General features: G+C 42.1%; 1 protein-coding gene across 1 annotated transcript; it reads left to right on the forward strand.

Annotated features, from left to right (window-relative positions):
- Nucleotides 1-1,611: 1,611 nt before the first annotated feature.
- LOC119742970 (DDB1- and CUL4-associated factor 5-like) lies at nucleotides 1,612-16,420 on the forward strand. The gene is made up of 8 exons (XM_038219258.1): nucleotides 1,612-1,976; nucleotides 4,711-4,891; nucleotides 6,455-6,594; nucleotides 8,464-8,593; nucleotides 11,766-11,979; nucleotides 12,983-13,049; nucleotides 13,380-13,498; nucleotides 14,573-16,420. Exons 1-8 carry the CDS (start codon nucleotides 1,787-1,789, stop codon nucleotides 16,127-16,129), a joined length of 2,598 nt encoding a protein of 865 aa, XP_038075186.1. The 5' UTR covers nucleotides 1,612-1,786; the 3' UTR covers nucleotides 16,130-16,420.
- Nucleotides 16,421-19,305: the final 2,885 nt, after the last annotated feature.

Genomic DNA, 19,305 nt, shown 5'->3' on the forward strand with positions numbered 1-19,305 from the left:
GTTTGCATTTCTATGGCAAACTTTTTCGGATAGTATTTGTGCGCATTGGCTAACCGACGTAGGTCCTGATAAATTACCCAGAATGCCATCCCCACTTCCTTCACAAGAATCTGTGAAGGGCCTTCCCAGCGCCGTGTTTGCAGGGCGCCGGGGGTGCGGATATTTTTTTACACAAGTTGAAAAAAAGAGCAAAATCTAAATGGGCAGAGCGACGAATCGAACTCGAGATCTCCGATCAGTAGCCAGCATGCCTAACTAACCACTAGGCAACGGCGGTGCTCGACCAAACCCGCAATTCACTTTCACACATGTGGAGAGAGTACACGCGCGCGTAGGTAAAAGCATGGAGGTAGAATGTTACAGGATTGTAACCTATAACCGTGATTCAAGTCGCCTGAAAAATGGGTACCCTGTACAATTGTGTAAATAAAATATTCGCGGGCGGGGGTACGAGCGAAGACGTTGTTCATGACAAGTCCGTGGTTGGTTGGTTGATTGATATTGGTTGGTCGTGATAGCGCCCTCTCGCGGCGGCTGGTATTGCGACGTTGGGTTTCAGTATCAAACCATAACGACGTCTAGCCCCTAGACTGCTGAAATGCTTGAAAGTTGCCGTAATGGAGACACTGGCGATTTTGCGTACCGTATTTTTGTGGTAACACAAGCATTTTTTTTTTTTTTTTTTTTTTTTTATAATCGTGTGTTCAATCACCGTCCATCTGTGCTATAGTCAGCGATTCAAAAATAAACAACCATGATAACCATTGGTTTGCCTTGTCTGCCGGGAACGTCAGAGTCAGTTGTCCATATTTTATTGCAGCGTTCATGGCCTAATAATGTCTACTCCCTTTTCCCGGCTGCTTCAAATTCTTATATTAAGTCAATGCCTGGCGCTTTCCCTTCCTTCAGTTGTTTGAAGGCCGAAGCCATCACGTATTATTTCTGGTTCTGTGCTTGTGGCAGACCGTCCGTGGTCTCCTGGAGGTTGACTGGATGTCCTTCATATTGTAAAGCTCCTCATCCAGCGCTCCTTTACTTCACTTTGATATGTAAGAACTTACTTGCCCAGGCTGGTTTTTATGGATTCCGTCCACTTCTTTGGACTTGGAGGCCTGATGTGCGCCTTCTTAACATCTCTGTATAGATTCTGAATCCATTTGTCTTTACATTCTTTTGTTTTGTCTTAAGGTCTATGGTACTTGGTCAGGTAGTTATACATGGGCTTTAATGTATTATTTATTTTTTTTAAATCAACTTTATTTAAAGTCTCAAGGTATTCAATTATATTTGGGACTTCAGAGGCTATTATAATTCCAACCTAACTTCTTGTGGAGCTATGCAATTGACTGAAAACAGTTAATTTCAACTAATATTAGGCCTAGACCCAGCACGAAACGGGCGCAGTGGCCACGGCCGCGGCTACGGACATAACATCACGCGAATCGATCCGGCTTAGCTACTCGAACGCGTACGCATTTACCTACTCAGCGCTAGGGGCGCCCTTCCTCATAGCCATTAATATTTTTTAATAATGACGCGGTCGTGTTTCATTGGTCACTGTACAAAAAGATACCCAGTGTCCGATCTACATGTATGCATTACTATACGATCTTTGGTTACATGCAAATGCTGTAGAAGGAAATAGAGCTCCGCAATGGCGTCGTTGACACGGCAGACGTCATGAAAGACTTGTCACTGAGTATTTTCTTCATTTCACTCCGGCGTGATCATGATCAATTAGGCTGACTTTACGTCCTTACACTGTTTCGAAACTCTTACTGTAGTTATGGCTGGTTCTTCTCTTCCTAGATTCGTCAGCGACCGAGCAATTACAGGCAACCCATCACTTTGTAAACGACTGTTCAGACAGCGGTTTACCAAAGCCAAAACACTGCACAGTCGCAATCTTGTGGGCCATTATGGTTGTGTAAACGCCATAGAATTCAGTAACAATGGTGGGCAGTTCCTTGCTTCGGGTGAGTTTAATGCATTTGCGACACATATGACATAATGGCGGTGCATTGGGAATTATGTCATTTATTGTGTGATGTTATTTTTTTTTTGTGGTAATGGTAGGCCTATATGGCTAGTCCGAAAATTTGGGACTCTCAGTCTCAATACTGTGTATGAGAGTCCCAAAACTTAAGGTATCCATATTGTGCAAAAGTTTGTGCTGCATAATAAAACCAGTGTGAATCAAATGTGCAAGCTTCTTCTTACTCACTACAGTTTCTTCAATAATCCCCGAAACTTCTGCCATGCAAAGTTGCTGTTGTGAGCTTTGCATCACCAAAAATTCAGCGTTTAATTCTAATTTTGCAGGGAGTTATCTAGCCCCATAAATGTGGCCTATTTACTGGACTGCCTCCGTAAACATAGGCCACACATCCACATTTACAAAAACGTGTCGACTTTGCCAAATTTTGATTTTCACATTTAGGCTTACTTTGTAGTTTTTTTTGCTTTAGAAGCATTCTCACCCTCTATATAGGCTAATCAGAAAGTGCTGCCTTTTTCAGATGTCAAATTTTTGTGAAATTTCATGTTGAAATTTTGATACGCAAACGTGTGCAAATGTATCTGGAAATTTCACGAAAAGTGGACATCTGAAAAAGGCAGCACTTTCTGATTAGCCTATATAGAGGGTGAGATAGCCCGACTGCGTCTGGCCGTACAGTACTATCGCAAGCTCTGTAGTACGGCCAGACGCTGAATGCTTCCAAAAAGACTGAATTTTTTGGGCCGCTGATGTAGCGATTTTGCTACATCTTTTAATCGAGATTATCTTCTCATCCAGGACAAAAATGTCCACAGTTAAGGTTCTTAGTCGTAGAGCAACTCATACCTTTTCGAAAAAACGTTCTTTGGTCTCAATATTTTCATCCATCTGGCCAAAAGACGACTTTCAGTCATCATCTTCCACAAATATCGTCCCGAAAATGCTCCCCCGTGCGATTTCAAAATGGCGGCCGCGCTGTAACTCATGAATATGCATGAAAAGTCTGTGACGTATGACCTCGTGTTTTTGGACGTGCGTGCGGCGGCGCCGTACGTACATACATGTAAGTACATGTACATTACTTGTAGACAACAGCCCATGTACGTGCATATGCACACCGCCGCGCGGACGTACGTGTGCATGCACGTACTGGGCTGTAATGTACATGTACGTACATGTACATGTACGTACATGTACGTACGGCGCCGCCGCACGCACGTCCAAAAACATGAGGTCATACGTCACAGACTTTTCATGCATATTCATGAGTTACAGCGCGGCCGCCATTTTGAAATCGCATGGGGGAGCATTTTCGGGACGATATTTGTGGAAGATGATGACTGAAAGTCGTCTTTTGGCCAGATGGATGAAAATATTGAGACCAAAGAACGTTTTTTCGAAAAGGTATGAGTTGCTCTACGACTAAGAACCTTAACTGTGGACATTTTTGTCCTGGATGAAAAGATAATCTCGATCAAAAGATGTAGCAAAATCGCTACATCAGCGGCCCAAAAAATTCAGTCTTTTTGGAAGCATTCAGCGTCTGGCCGTACTACAGAGCTTGCGATAGTACTGTACGGCCAGACGCAGTCGGGCTAAGGGTGAGAATGCTTCTAAAGCAAAAAAAACCTACAAAGTAAGCCTAAATGTGAAAATCAAAATTTGGCAAAGTCGACACGTTTTTGTACATGTGGATGTGTGGCCTATGTTTACGGAGGCAGTCCAGTAAATAGGCCACATTTATGGGGCTAGGAGTTATCGAAATCCAAACGCGAAACATCACGTTGATGTGTACTGCAATGCATTGTGCAAAAAGACTCCTCAGCTAAAACATTTTCATCGTGTAGATAAAACAGCACCCTCTTGTTGATCTGAGTGAATGCAGAATGGTTCATTTTTTAACAGAGGGCGCTATGTTCATTTGGCCATTGATTAAAAAACAAGTAAGCTGCAAGGCTCTTCCTACACCTACCCAGAATACCTTGGGAATCACACCACCATTTTTTAAGCATGGAGAATGACGTGGATGGTTTTTGAACTGTCAAAAACTTGCCTTAGAATTGGATTTAAGGTCTCAAATTTTGCAGGTGACATGCTTGCAACTTAATTCTGACGTGAAGTTGCAACCTGACGTGAGTCAGTATTTCATAGTCCTAATCCTAAATTCACAATGCACTCATCACAGCTGCATCGCTACGCATCATCGCACAGATGGAGTTGTTATGTCTTACTCAAAACTAAATCAGGCCAACTTGACTCACTCTTTAGCCAGCAAATTCTCCAAAATTGTCATTTGCCAAAGAAAAGATCCTCAGTATTTCACCAACCAAGTTTGAGGAAGACTTTTCTTCAATATTTTACACATAACAAGTTACCGGTATGAGGCGAAAGACTAGACTGGTACATGTCCAACCATGGTCCAACTGTTTGAAAACTGACTTCTTCATTCATTTTCATTAGTCTGGTGGCTGACAATAAAGAAATGTGTAGAAATAGAGAGCAGTACCTGACATCCTAGATATTTCTTTTGGGCACAGTTGATTGATGCAGCACTGAAGGGTTGTTGGACTGGTTTTTTCAGGTGCCAGTCTATTTTCTTGTATTGCATGTTTTCAATACGTAAAGTTTTGGGACTCTCATACACAGTACTGAGAGTCCAAAATTTTCGGACTTAAGAAATATTTATCCCACGTAACACTGTACCCCAACAGGAGGAGATGACCGACGCGTCTTACTCTGGAATGTCCAGGAGGCCTTGTCATTGGACAAGAAGTTTGAGGTGATGATTGGGGAGCATCATTCCAACATCTTCTCGTTAGCATTTGACAGTCACAACAGCAGGATCTACTCGGGAGGAAATGACGACCAAGTGCTGGTTCATGATATGCAAAGGTTGGTCTGAATACAATGAAACGCCACCAGAGTTGAGGAAGGCTTCCTAAATGCTTTAAAAATGTACTGCCATGTAGCATTTAATTGCACCTTCTTTCTTCATGTTCTTCTTTGAAAGAAATTGTACTGAAAGTATCGAAGGGAATCATGTTGAAAAGCAATTGTTGCTCGGCTGTACCTGCAAAATGTACCGGTACTCACCTTTGGCTGTAACAAAGGGCACGTTCAATAGTGCAATTCGCATGCCAGTATGTACCCTGTACATGTACCTTCACCATTGATGGTATGCAGGGATGGCATATGTTTTGCGCTATTGAACGCGCCCCTGTTGAATTTGGAAGGAATTCTGGGGGTTAAGACACTGTAAAGTCTCCAATGACAGATAGAAAGTAATAAGGCCGTTGCTTTATAGTCCTGGATCTGCAAAGCCAGTGGATGGATCCTGGTGGATTTTGGGTAGTTAGGTTCAAGGACTAAGTTTCTTTTAACCCTAACCCACCTCACTCCTCCAAAATCCTCCTGGCAGTTTTGGAGGATTCTAGAGGATTGAGGATGAATGGTGATTGAATCAAATGATGATTCTGGAGGATTGAGGATGAATAGTGATTGAAGCACATGAGGATTTTGGAGGATTGAGGATGAATGGTGATTGAAGCACAAGAGGATTTTGGAGGATTGAGGATGAATGCATTTTGAGGCAGGACTGTCTGATGATTTTGAAGGATTTGGCGTTGGTTATCCTTCATTTAAACACGAGTGCAAAGTTTTGGGATGAGGAGGATATTGGAGGATTGAGGATGAATGCCGAATTTGAGGCAGGACTGTCTGACAATTTTGAAAAATTTAGGCGGAGTTGCAAAATTTTGGAGGATTGAGGATGGTTGTAAGCAACAAGGGCCTAGGGGGTTAGGGTTAATACTCGGAATCAAAAGGAGCAATGAAGAAACTGTTAGACATCTGAATGTTTGGGGATATTCAGAGAGGGGTTTTGATGAAAGCCATGGGAGTAAGGTGGAAACTTTATGCATAGTTCCTGCCTTTGACAAGTCAGTGTGCTAATTGGTATAGTTGTGAAAACAAGCACAGATATTCTTTGATACGTGACGAGCCAAATCAGATATTGGGTCACTTTGTCATCGCTTAATTACGCTGATTAGCCTACCGGTAGTTGTGACTCAACCCATCAAAATGAGGGACAAGTCACGAAGGGTAGTTTTCAAGTAATTTGCCTTTAACAAATGTAATTAGGGGCCTTTAAGAACAAAATCTAAAGGAATAGTCATTATTTTCAACCACGTAAGTATCTGTATTCATATAAGATGTCAAACTTCCCAGTAAGTGATATATATAGCATGCAAATTAAATACTTGTTTCTGCAAAAACCAATAAGTTGTAAAACAATAGCCCTAAAGACTCCTTTCATGGGATCCAGTCACAAGTATGCTAATTGGGCTATGAAAACTGAAGACTAAAAAAGGAAGACTCTTTTATGTACAAATGTATACACACAGAATTAATAATGCAGAATATTATGTAGACAACCGTTACTCTATATTTTCTCAGGAAGGACACTGTTGATGTATTTCTCCATGAAGACGCTGTATATGGCCTAGCGGTTGATCCCAGAGACAGCCACATCTTCACTAGTGCGTGTGCTGACGGTCGTGTCTTACTATGGGATACCAGAGTACCTAGTCACCAAGGTAACATTACAAACAAACACAGTATTTCTGAGGTTAGTGTCAATCAGATTTACAACAGTTCCCTGTCCCCTCATTACAAGGCTGAGAACAGTTCTGCATATTGATCTGTGCTTAATCTGTACTTAGGCCAAAACAAAAATAAGTCGGTCTCTGGTCAGCGCGCGCGTCGATTTTAATCATGCACGTCAATCTTTTTTTTTCCAAAATGTTCCGCGGTAGCTTCCAACAGCGCCCTTTATTTCCGCACCTCCTCAATTTTTTTTACCAAAGAGCACCAAGGAATGGGAAATTGCACCAAGGCAAAGGATCGAAAGCACTAAGGCAAATTATGGAGGACACCAATGTACATGAGGACACCAAAAAAGCAAAAATAGTACCCACCTTGTCTGTACAATCCAAGCTTGAAGAAAAAAAAAAAAAGCCAAAAAAAAAAAAAAAGCCCCGTGGCCGCGTCAATTCCGGAACTTTGGTCTGACCAGAGACCGAATGGTTTTTTTTTTTTGGCCTTACACAAAATTGTTATACATGTATGTAATGTGTCAAGGTTAGTGTTATTTTTTGGTTTCGACCAGTAACATGTCAAGTTTGTACCAATGAACATACAGTAAACTCCGGCTAAACCGGCACTCTCGGGATCCGAGAATTTGTGACGACTTACGCAAATGCCGATATCTGCTGTAGGTCGTCATTTTGCCGACTTACATGAGTGGTCTTTTGCATGCATGATTCATTGCACTAATTGGCTTTGATTTACCCTGGATTATCTCCTTAATGCTTGAGTTGAATCCAGCAAATTAATCCTCCAATTGTACATTACGTTTGGGGTATGGATAGTGGAGACCAGATCACGATACATATGTACGTGCACAGTAACTTATTTAAATGTGTGCGTGGTCTGGTATATACCACGCACGCATTGACTGCAGCACTAGTCATTCAATAAGACGATCCCCAAAATCGACAGAGCGCATGCAATACAGCCTAGAGGGGGTACTGGTATTGATATGCTCACGATGCATATGCGATGTATACAGTAGGACACCCTTTTTCGACACCGATGCATGGAGCGATCATAGGCCGTGCGAAACCACTTTTCACTTGAGACTTTGCCAACCGCAGTACAGGAAGTCGATTCCCAATGCGTGATTTGTTGAATACCAACTTACACAAAGGATTTTGTAATGCTTTTTATGGAAAGGGGACCGAGAGTAACACGACGACTTGAGCGAAATGGCGACTTATAAAAGCCGACTTAGAAATAACAAATTCAATGGAAATGCATTACGGACAAATCGGAACTTTAGTCAGACGGCCGACATGAGTGATTTGACGAGTTGTACGATGTCGGTTTAGCCGGAGTTTACTGTATATCATTACCCATCCACTCCATTAACCCTAACCCTCAATCCTCTAAAATCAACTAAGCGGTTTTTTTGGAGGATTTTGGAGGATTAAGGCTGAATGGCAAAAAGTGTCTGTTCAGTTTGAAGGATGCATTGCATAAGATGCTGTACCCTGCATTTTTTATATTCAGCCATGCATAATTGACGAAGTGTACAATTTTTGTTTGACCTCAAGGATGTACATGTGTATGTATGATGCCCTCATCTTTGGTTTGTGTGTTATGTGTCCCTCATGTGTAAAAACACCATTTTCTACAACAAACATTTTTAATAAGCCTCTGTACTGATGACGTCACACTTTGTTTACGTGTGTGCTTTCCTATGGTGCTCAGTGGACCGTGGGCCCCCACTGGCTCCATAGGAAAGTGCACATGTAAACAAAGTGTGATGTCACCAGTACAAAAGCTTCTTGCAATTTTGTGAGAGAGTTTTAATAGAATTTTGTTTTCATTTGTCTTCTTGACAGAGCCGATTGTGATAGCAACCTCCCAGACAGCTTTCTATGCTGTAGTGTACCATCCTGTGGAGCCTGAGTTCATAGCCACTGCCAATTCCAAAGAAGGTGTGGCATTATGGGATATCCGAGCGCCTGGGAGGTCAGTTATAATAACAAATTTTAAGGTTAATTTTGTGAGGCCAGTGGGCTCCATTCAGAAATAAGGCTGTGTAAAATCAAACTTAAGGCCAAAAAAAAAAATAAGTCGGTCTCTGGTTAGCGCGTGTGTCGATTTTAATCATGCGCGTCGATCTTTTTTTTTTTTTTTTAAATGTTCCGCGGTAGCTCCAACAGCGCCCTCTATTTCCGCACCTCAATTTTTTTTTACCAAAGAGCACCAGGAATGGGAAATTGCACCAAGGCAAATGATCGAAAGCACCAAGGCAAATTATGGAGGACACCAATGTTCATGAGGACACCAAAAAAGCAAAATAGTACCCACCTTGTCTGTACAATCCAAGCTTGAAGAAAAAAAAAAAAAGAAGCCGCGTGGCCGCATCAATTCCAGAACTTTGGTCTGACCAGAGACCGAATATTTTTTTTTTTTTTTGGCCTAACACCACAAAAAAGAAAGTCCACACTCATTGGAGGGGTCTTAAGTTTGATCTGATCCTCTTTTGAAGACGTCATTTAGACCTTTTGGGGAAATTTGTAAGGTACATTTTGATACACCATTTGCTATCGAAGACTGTAAATCGTCCAATATTGACAACGGTTTAATATGAAAAATGATGCAGGTTGAAAAGTTGCAAATTTAGAGGATTACGCAAGTGGAAATTGCAGCATGACAATGTTACACTGCCCAAAATGAATGCCAGGGAATATCGATCGCACAGTGCTTGCATGCATAGGAGCACTCGGGCTATTCAAATGACCCGCACTTTGTTCAGGCGCTGTGCAATCGATAGGAGCCAATTATGGGCATGTGTGTTTGGTTACGCTGAGCAATTTCTCATCGCGTAATTTTTTTAATTTGCAACTTTTCCAATTGCATCATTTTTCATAAACCGTTGTCACTCTTGGATGATTTATAGTCTGTGGTAGCAAACGGGCTATCAGAATGTGGCTATATACACGTAAATGATGTCTTCATATTAAAGATGATCAGATTCAAAATTATGACCCCTCCAATGAGTGTGGACTTGTTTTTTTTTTCGGTATTTAGTTTCTCATCCGGGGTTTTTGAAAAAATGAAGGAGGTGAGCGGTTTTTTTTTCCCCCCCAATGTGGCCGATAATCTAAGATGGCGGAAGGATTCTTCCATTCTCTCAACTCTTTTGCTGATACGAAATTGTGTCCAAAAGAGCCGTAACCCTTTCTACAAAGCTAAAGTTTGGTTGGAAACAAATAAGAAGACAGTATATTAACAATATATTTGCAAAACATAATATTATTGCAAATGTATGAATTAAAAAAGGGAAAAAAGTGGGCGGCCGCGGGTAGAGAAAATGTTTTTTGTTTTTGTACTTGGCCTAGTAGATGGCACTGTGTGGCAACTCACAAAGTGTGCATGACCAATTTGTATGTGCACTAAACCTATGTCTTTTTTTGCTTGGCAGTCAGGCACGTTGCAGTAGGGCATTGTTCATCTTATTTGTGTTCACGTTGAGAGGGGGAAATTTTGCAAAGAGTCCACAAATATGATTCTTTATGCAAGATTGCAGGCCTGATGAAAAAAAAGGAGTGTTGTTATTTTTAGACAATGAGATTCAAGACTCTGGATTGAAAATAATGCAGGTAATATAAAAAGACAGTGATTTTATGTACCGTACTAAACGTCGGCCTAAGCTTCAGATTCAGCTTTGTGGTTTTAGGGGCCTACATTGACTGAATCCAGTTTAGTATTGAGAAATTCTTGCCAAGACACATCCAATCTTTCAAGGCCAATGTTTAGATTATTTCATTTTGTTGGAAGGCCTTAAAATAGTGTGAAGTCAGAGATGAAATTGTTCGGATATCTCACAAATGTCAACAATTTTAAGGCACAATCTACTCCCTCGAGTTAACTAAATTGTGTAAGCCTCGATATTTTGAGTACGTGGAAACGTTTTTATTTAACGCTGATTAGTCACCATGCTCACCACATAAACAAGGAAGACGTAAGCCCTTTCAGGATTACAGTATCACTGGATTACTGGATTACAGGATTACAGGATTTCCTGCTTTCATTAAACATTTCCAGCACCACTTTTTTTTCTTGTATCTTGTGTGTACGTCAAAAGTCCGGCAATTTTATGTCCTTGCCCACTTAGGCCACTTCTAGACGCTGTGTTACTGCCGTGCCGAACTCAATTAATCTGACTTTTTGAATTGGGCACAGCCATTGCACGGCGATAGCACGGCGATAGCATGGCATTCAGAACCCTTTGGCTCGGTGAATTGAGTTTGACAAGGCACCATCCTTTAGGGCGACAGGGCAGCCGCCCTATCGTCGTTCCGAATGGCAGTGGCATGGCACTGTTCTGAATGCCGTGCCGAACTCAATTCAATTCGAAGTTGGGACATATATTTTACAGGCATGCAACTTTTCCTCGGATCCGTTGATTTCCTCGTTTCTTACTTCTCATGAATGCCATTACAAATTGTGTGGTTTGGAATTTCCTTGTTTTTCCCCAATTCCCAGTTGCATGCCTGACTTTAGGAATGCGCATGCTCACAATACCCTCTCTCGCGTCTGCATCATGGGGAGTGAAATTAGCGCGAATAGTTTGATCGCGCTGAAAGTTCATTGAACTGCTTTGACCTGGCCCATTACTCCAGATGCATTAACCCTAACCCCTTGGGTATATTTACTAGAAAGTATCCTGAATCCACCAAAATCCATCAATTTTGCCATGCAAAAAAAAAAATTGTGGCCAGTGAGTCCATCAGAATCCACCAGTTAGCTGGGAGTAAATCAGTTGAGATCCTGAATCCATCAAAGTCCCCAAACTGCTCAAGATGGAGGTATCCTGAATCCATCAAAATCCTGCAGTACCGCTAGGCCTCATGTCCTGAATCCATCAAAATCCCCAAAGTTTTTCAATATGTAGGTATCCTGAATCAGCCGAAATCCCCCAAAACAGGGGTGTGGATTTTGATGGATTCAGGTACATTAGGGTTAAGGTTCGACAACTACGTTCGGCGTTTAGAGTAGTGTTGTAGACAAGCTATTGCCGCACTCACTTCAATTTAGCACGGCGTCTAGAACGGGCCTAACATTCCTGTAACAATGAAACTTTGTTTACTTCTCTATGGTATTATTGATTTTTGGTTTTACACATTTTTTTTAGCTGTCTAGTACGCTACGGCAGCACGTACACCCAACAGAGTGCCATGAGTGTACGCTTCAACCAGCTCGGAACCAGACTAGTTGCACTACGCAGGCGCCTGCCTCCTGTTGTCTATGACGTTCATAGCAGTGCTGCCGCCGTGCAGTTCAACCACTCCGGTTATTACAATTCCTGCACCATGAAGAGTTGTACCTTTGCTGGTGATAAAGATCAGGTAATATGAATCAGGATTAACGTTTCAAGCTGGATAATTTGAAATTTCAAGGTTTACACTTTACAGGTTCGTTTGCAAAATCTAAGGAATTGAAAAGGGCCTCGTCTATACAACATTGGCTTTTGCTATTATTTTCAGAAATGGATGGATTTGGGGGGTTAGTATTTTATAGCAAATATTGTTACACTGACTTGTTTGAAGTAAATGTGTTCGTAGATGTGGGAAAAACCAGAAGAAAAAAAACAATCATGTTCCTGTAGTCTGGTTCCCCGACCCCACTTAAGAGCAATTTATAGACATCAGGGAATGCTGAGGTCAAGTAACTAGACTGGCTTGTACCCGTTCATAAGTGCGTAACCGATTGAAAACAGAATGCAGACTAACTAAATGTGGTAAATTGGGGCAGTATTTGAAAAAAAGCCAGTTTAGTATTGCTGCATGAGGGTAGGGGGGTTGCGTGTGGCTGATTTTGGCAATCATGCTGTGGAGTAGAAAATTGTTATGTCATGATTAACATAAAAAATAATTGTGACATGAAAATGTGCTCATGAGTCTCATAATCATCAAAATGTCCTTAGATGATATGATATCCCCTACATACCCAGAATACCCAGCATACCACCCTCCCTGTAACAATCAAATATGACATCAGTGTCATGGCCTAGCGGTTAAGAGCACCGGACTCATGCTCTGGTGTTTCAGAGACAGCAGTGGCGTGGGTTCGAGCCCGCCGGCGAACACTTGTGCCTTTAAGCAAGGCACTTAACCATTATTGCTTCGTCCTTCGGATGGGCCGTAAAGCCGGAGGTCCCGTGTGTTGTGTAATGCAATGCACGTAAAAGAACCCAGTAACACTTATCGCTAAGAGAAGGGGTTTGCCCGGTGTTTCTGGCCTCCTAGTTATACTCCTTTGTGGAAGTCCTACAGGAGAAGAACCAACCAAGTACCAAGTACATCAGTTTCAGCAGAATTGATGTTTGATTGTGTCTTTTTCTTGTTTCAGTATGTTTTGTCTGGATCCGATGACTTCAATCTGTACATGTGGGAGGTTCCTGAACCCAGTGAGGATGGTAAGTCGTTGGGTGTGGCTATACGCCATGTCCCTTATACGTATACAGCCAAACTGTTGTAGTGGAAATTTGAGTAAGCCACACATTTTATGATAATTTGCAATACTTTATTGCTTGATTTGTCAAAGGTTGTTAACTTGTTTTTTTATAGAAAATGTGCACAATTCAGTTGGAAAATGACGATCTTATTAACTTTGTATATCAGTCATCTTATTTGTGCAGTAAAGGAATACCGACATTGACTGCAGGAGCTTTATCATGTTTATTATTAGCAAATTTATCAGGTATTCCACACATTGATCTCTCTTTTCTACATTCCAATCTCTTTAGTGATGTGGGTTGACGAAGCCAAGCTAGTTTTACAAGGTCATCGCTCCATTGTGAATCAAGTGCGATTCAATGCCTACACACACAACATAGTATCCTCGGGCGTTGAAAAAATCATCAAGGTGAGATTATTGTCATTTTTATCTCCTCAAGTTGAGTGACCTTCCAGCACTCAGAGCCGGTTCCGGGCATGCCTGCAGTAGAGGAGATCATGTGTTTACTCATCACTCCGGTCACCAGAGTCGAGCTTTCTCAGCCCGCCTACTGTAGCTAGCTAGCTGGCACTCATGCATGCGCCGCGTTCAGTGTACATAATTGTGCACAGACTGTTGTTATAATGTCACTGAATGGGCATGCGTGAGTACCCCGCTTGTTGCGGGGTGTGTGGGCTGAAAAAGCTTGACTCCTGTGACCAGTGGATGAGTAAACATGTGATCTCCACTGTACTGTGGGCGTGCTTGGAACCGGCTCCGAGTGCTGGAACCGGCTCTGAGTGCTGGAACCGGCTCCGAGTGCTGGAACCGGCTCTGAGTGCTGGAACGGGCTCCGAGTGCTGGAATCGGCTCTGATGGATCCCGGTACAGGTACAACTACCTGGCTCCGAACGTGTTCGCAGGTGCAGTGCATCATTCTACATGGTCGGCCGTCGGCGCGGTAATCATAGGCAAGGAATAGAAAATAAAGTAATGAATGCTAAGTTTGCTTTTAATAACACTATATCCATAGTTTCACTGGAAAAGGTCATGTACTTGAAACCAAATATATTGTGGAAACAGAGCAAGGACCTCACAAGGTGACACCATTTACTTAACGTGTAATTTCAAGGGATTATGTTTTTTATTGAATTTTCCGGGAGCACTAGCAAGGAGGATGTCATGGGTTTGAGTCCATGGGTTTGATTCCCACCTAAGTAAGCAGTGGCAAGATCTGGCACATCAATGAATATAATGCAGAAACTCGTTGGCACATTATTGGTACTTGAAGAAGGTATTCAGCCCAATGTTAAATTGCGAGTTGCTGGGCTGTGCCTTGCTTGATCCTGCAAAAGCCTGTAAAACCTCTGGTGAATTGTAAAGGATCTGGGAGGGTTACTGTTAATGACCTTGAAAAGATCTAGTCATCAAATGTTTGTATAACGGATGTTTTATGTATGACGTGATAGTCAAGCTGATTTTCACATTTTGTTTTGCTTTCAGTTGTGGAGTCCATTCAATTTTCCAAATGCCCGATCTGATGAAGACTCGCCCAGGAAAATGTTCTCCCACCAGCAGTACATCGATCTTGTCATCAACAGCGGCACAGCCCTATCCCATGATTACACGGACCAATCCATTGAAGAAGATCCCCGTATGATCGCTTTCTTCGACTCTCTGGTTCAGCGTGAAATCAACCGCAGCTTCAGTGACTCCGATGACAGTGACATGAGTCCAGAGAGCCTGTATCTGCACTTTGCCGGTGAGGGAGATGACAGCGACAACAGCAGAGACACAGAGAGTGGGTCCTCGGTCTCCTCAATTCATGCCTCTGTCATCAGTCGACTGATGGGGGAGAACACTGATACTAGCCCCACATCACAGCTGAGAACTTTGTGGAATCTCAGCACATCTTCCAGAGACCAACCTGCAGCCAGCTTTATAAATGAAGTCGCTGATGATCATGAGAGCAATAGTGACAGCACATCAGACCAGGACTCAAACTTACCAAAGAGAGCCGCACAGCAGGCTCAGAATTGCGCTTCCACGAGTGAGGTGGCAGGCCCTTCAAGACAGGACCAATCAATGGAAAATGGTGATGCACAGAATAATCCGGATGCAAGTGAGACTGCCTCCTCCAAAAGAAAGCGCAGCCGACATAGACCTAGCAGCTCCACAACCTCCCCGGATTCATCAAGCAGCGATGAGGATGTCAACTTTCAGGAATTACGCGCAAAGAGCCGACTTCTACGGAGGTTTCTGATGAAGAAAAAGAGGAAAAGCGGAACAGATGTGGATGATGATCAGCAGAGCTCAGAACTGATTAACAATGACCGATTCATCAACCTCAAGCAACGCATGGCAATCTCTCGAGTTCTCAAAGGGAAGATAGGCAGACCAGGGGACAGGCTTAGTCGTCCTGGCGTTAGAGAAGAGGACTTGACTCGCATCACTGAACACCTGCAACAGAGGAGTATGGCTACCCATCAACGATTGGCAATCAGTCGTATGAGACGTAGACTCCAACAAGAAAATGACGTTGGCATAGGCAACTCACTGGGCGAGAGTAGCCATACAGGCTTGGAGCCTGTCACAAATGACAGCCTACCCCTACCTTCTTCCCTCGAGCTAAATCATGCTTCATGCAGTACAGCTCAAAGAACAACGAATAATGACCGTTCCTTAGCTGTTCCATCGACACAGCTAAACATTGCAACTACTTCATCAACAGCACTTAACTCTGAATGTATGCCAAGTTCGTCCTCGTTTTGTGGAAGCAATATGAACACTAAAGTGTCCAATAACCATTCTGCGAGTCTCAACTCCAATGGAGACAGCTCCATGTTAGCTGGGTGTAGCAATGAAGCATCGTGTTCAAACCACCACTCATTTAGTAGTTCAAATCACATCGTGCCAGAAGAGACAAACGAATCTGAACAGCAGTATGACAATCATCACCTGAATGAATTCCATAAATTTAAAAATCAGACGGCGAGAGCCAAACGGCGGTACAGATCCCACAAAGAGAAAAAAGCCCACGAAGATTCCGACACAGATTAGAGTTGGCACATATCAAACAATCACGGACTGCTTGCACATGCTTTGTGATTGCCTGAGAGAATGAGGATGTGTGTGGAATGTCCAACACCCACATGTAGAGTTGTTCTTCTTCACTTGGTATTGGATAGTGTCTGAAATTCAGACACTATTGCTTAATGCATGTACATCTGCTGTGTGTAAATTTATATTGGTGTGAATTCAGTGAGCCCGCAGCATGTTCACTTTCATAGATCAGGCAAAATGCTCTGTTTCCAAGGAAGTATTCGGGATAAACAACATGGCTTCACATTTGGTCTTGTTTGTTAATTTGTCTAGCAAGTAACAAGTTTCGAATGTGTCAGCCAAACAGAGATTTGTCTCCGTTTCAGAATGGTAGCCCTCAAAGCAAGAAAGATTGAACCAAACATTGTTAAAAATCCCAGTAAAAAGAGAACAACTTGTAAACATTGACAGCTTTTCAGCCTTCCCCTCCCATGGCTTGATGAATACATGTATCTCAATGAAGTGTGCTGATTGTTTGCTATATTTTTGAAAGTACTATAAAAACCATGAAGTCAATTTTGAAAATGTTTAATACCCCTTATCATTGGCCTAAACCCCTATGAGTTTCATTTATTTTCCATCACGCTCGCTACACAACGGTTAACTGATCACAACAACATTTTTGGACACTGTGACCAAGTTCCTTGCCTTAACCAATTTCATTGCTGTGTAAAGTCCTTCATGTTGTAAAAAGGGCTGCGGTTGAGATTGGAATCATTTGCCTGGCTATCAGTCATCATGGCAAGACCTCAGTTTAATGCTCAAGGGCAAATGATTCCAATCCCCAACCACATCAGCTCTGTTTTTCACAACATGAATGATTTTGCACAGCTACCCTGTATATAACAAGGCACTGAAATTGATTAAGGCAATGATCTTGGTGAATGGTCACAGTGTCCAAAAATGTTGTTGCGATCAATTGACCATTGTGCAGTGAGGCGTGAGGGAAAATAAATGAAACTCATAGGGGTTTAGGCCAAGGATACAGAGTATCTGCACAATCAAAAATTTTCAAAATTTACTTGGTGGTTTTGTAGTTATTTTTAACCCCATGGGCACGGGAAGCGGTCATGGCCGCGGCCGCTAATCCTCATTGGAATGCAGTTGCCAGCTGTGGTATGCCGTGGCACACGGCTAGTGGGTAGTTCCACAGCTGCTGCTTTTGTGCAGTCCCGCTACCACACAAAGGCTGTGCAGTCATGCGGGCCACTTGCTCTATGTGTGGAGGAATGTCCCCATTATAACCCGTGCTTAAGGGGTTAAAAAGTAGTCAGATGGACACTTTTTTGGGACATACTGTAGACCAATCCTGGCATGCTGTCACTTCTATCACGAAGGCCCCCTTCAATGGCAAACATTAAGCTAGCTATTGTTCAGATAATCCGTCATGAGGCACAGTAGCTCGCACAATGATTTCTTCATTGAAGTGGGGCCTCGTGTGTACAGTGATCCGTGCCCGGATACGTCGTTCAGCCATGATCTCTGTACATCGCACCCTTGAACAAAAGACACAGGTTATTTATGGCGTCTTTTAATACTGTGAATCATGCACTGCATTTGACAAGACCTTGCGATTATAAGTTGAACGTAGAACTAGCAGCAAGACAATACTGTAGCGTGATCACATTTCTCTCACAGCTCTAGCTGTTTGACAATTTTTCACTAGGATTACATGAAAAGTAATGGACTACCATTTGGGCTCAACTCATGCATGTACATGTACAGTTGAGTCTCGTTAATACAAACTCGTTCGGACCTACCCAACTTGTTTGTTATATCAGAATTTTGTATTAAGAGGAACATCAGTCCCATTCATTGTGCACATAAATGCACAGTCGGGACTGAGGCTATTTGTTTGTTATAACCAGAATTTTGTATTAACAGAGTTTGTACTAACGAGATTCGACTGTATATCATATTCAGTTCATGTCGGGATACGTTTTGAACTATAGACTAATTCAGCAAACAAAATGAGAAGCCAAAGTGGAACCACATTCGCGTGCACAGCGTACTCGTTTTTAAAGACAAGGCGCCTGTGCATTATGGTAGCCCTATTGGTTGAAGGAGCCCGGAGTGTGTGCGTACTGCCTGAGCGCAACTCGTGCGAGCCTGGGCCCAATTTCATAGCGCTGCTTAACAGCCGACTTTGTGCTTACCAAGCGTCCATCTATTTTATAGGGACCGTTAAGCAGTAAGAACAGCAAAAGCACGCTTAACCCCAGAAGAAAACTTTGCTTAAATCAGTGACGTAACAATAGAAATCTCCATGCGCGCACAACCGTTAGCATGAAATAGTGCTTTTAAGCAGCAGCATGATTTGCTGCTATAGTAAGCACAACTTTTCTGCTTACTGTTAAGCAGTGCTGTGAAATTGGGCCCTGGTGCCACCGCAGAAAATGGCTGTCGTCAAGTAAGTCTAAATGCATATCACCCAACTGCATGACTACTTGGCTGTTGGAAGTGTATTGGAAATTCAAACATCCATCCGTGTACATGAATATCATAGAGGCAATACTAGTTTTTACACATACAGATGTAAAAATGAAATACAATACAATAAATTGTGAAATATGTCATTACATGATATATCTGCTATGAAATTTTTCTGTTGGGAACTCCCTTGTATCCAACAATATTTGATATGATTTTTTTCTAAAATCTCAAATCAGACCAGGTCAATTATGTAGTGACATGGTCAATATTGTAGACACAGAAATCAAATGTTTCCTTATAACGTGCTTTTGTTTAAATTGATTGAAATTTTTGTTTCTATTTAACAAATTTTTAACTTGTACGTTTTATTCAAACCAAAAAAATCCTCTCTCTTTTAGGGAAAGAATTAGGACAGAATAATTGTCTGGCAGCCAATAAATTGAAATTGTAAAGTAATAATGCAATAACTAAACATCGGTCAATTTGTTTTAGTCGATGTCTCATTCAAAAGTGATTAACTTTGTAGTGCCAGAAAAATTGCATGTTCATTGCTTCCAAATCTACCCTGTCCCTTGTTCTTTAATCAGATATGAGCTGATCAACATGCTAGCTTTAATTGGTTGAATTAAAACCAAGTGGATATTAATTATCTTTGGTTCTTAAATTTCTTGTTCAGTTCATGATTTAAGGGGGAAAATTAG

Source organism: Patiria miniata, unplaced genomic scaffold (genome assembly GCF_015706575.1).
Source record: "Patiria miniata isolate m_02_andy unplaced genomic scaffold, ASM1570657v1 HiC_scaffold_6, whole genome shotgun sequence".
NCBI lineage: Eukaryota > Metazoa > Echinodermata > Asteroidea > Valvatida > Asterinidae > Patiria > Patiria miniata.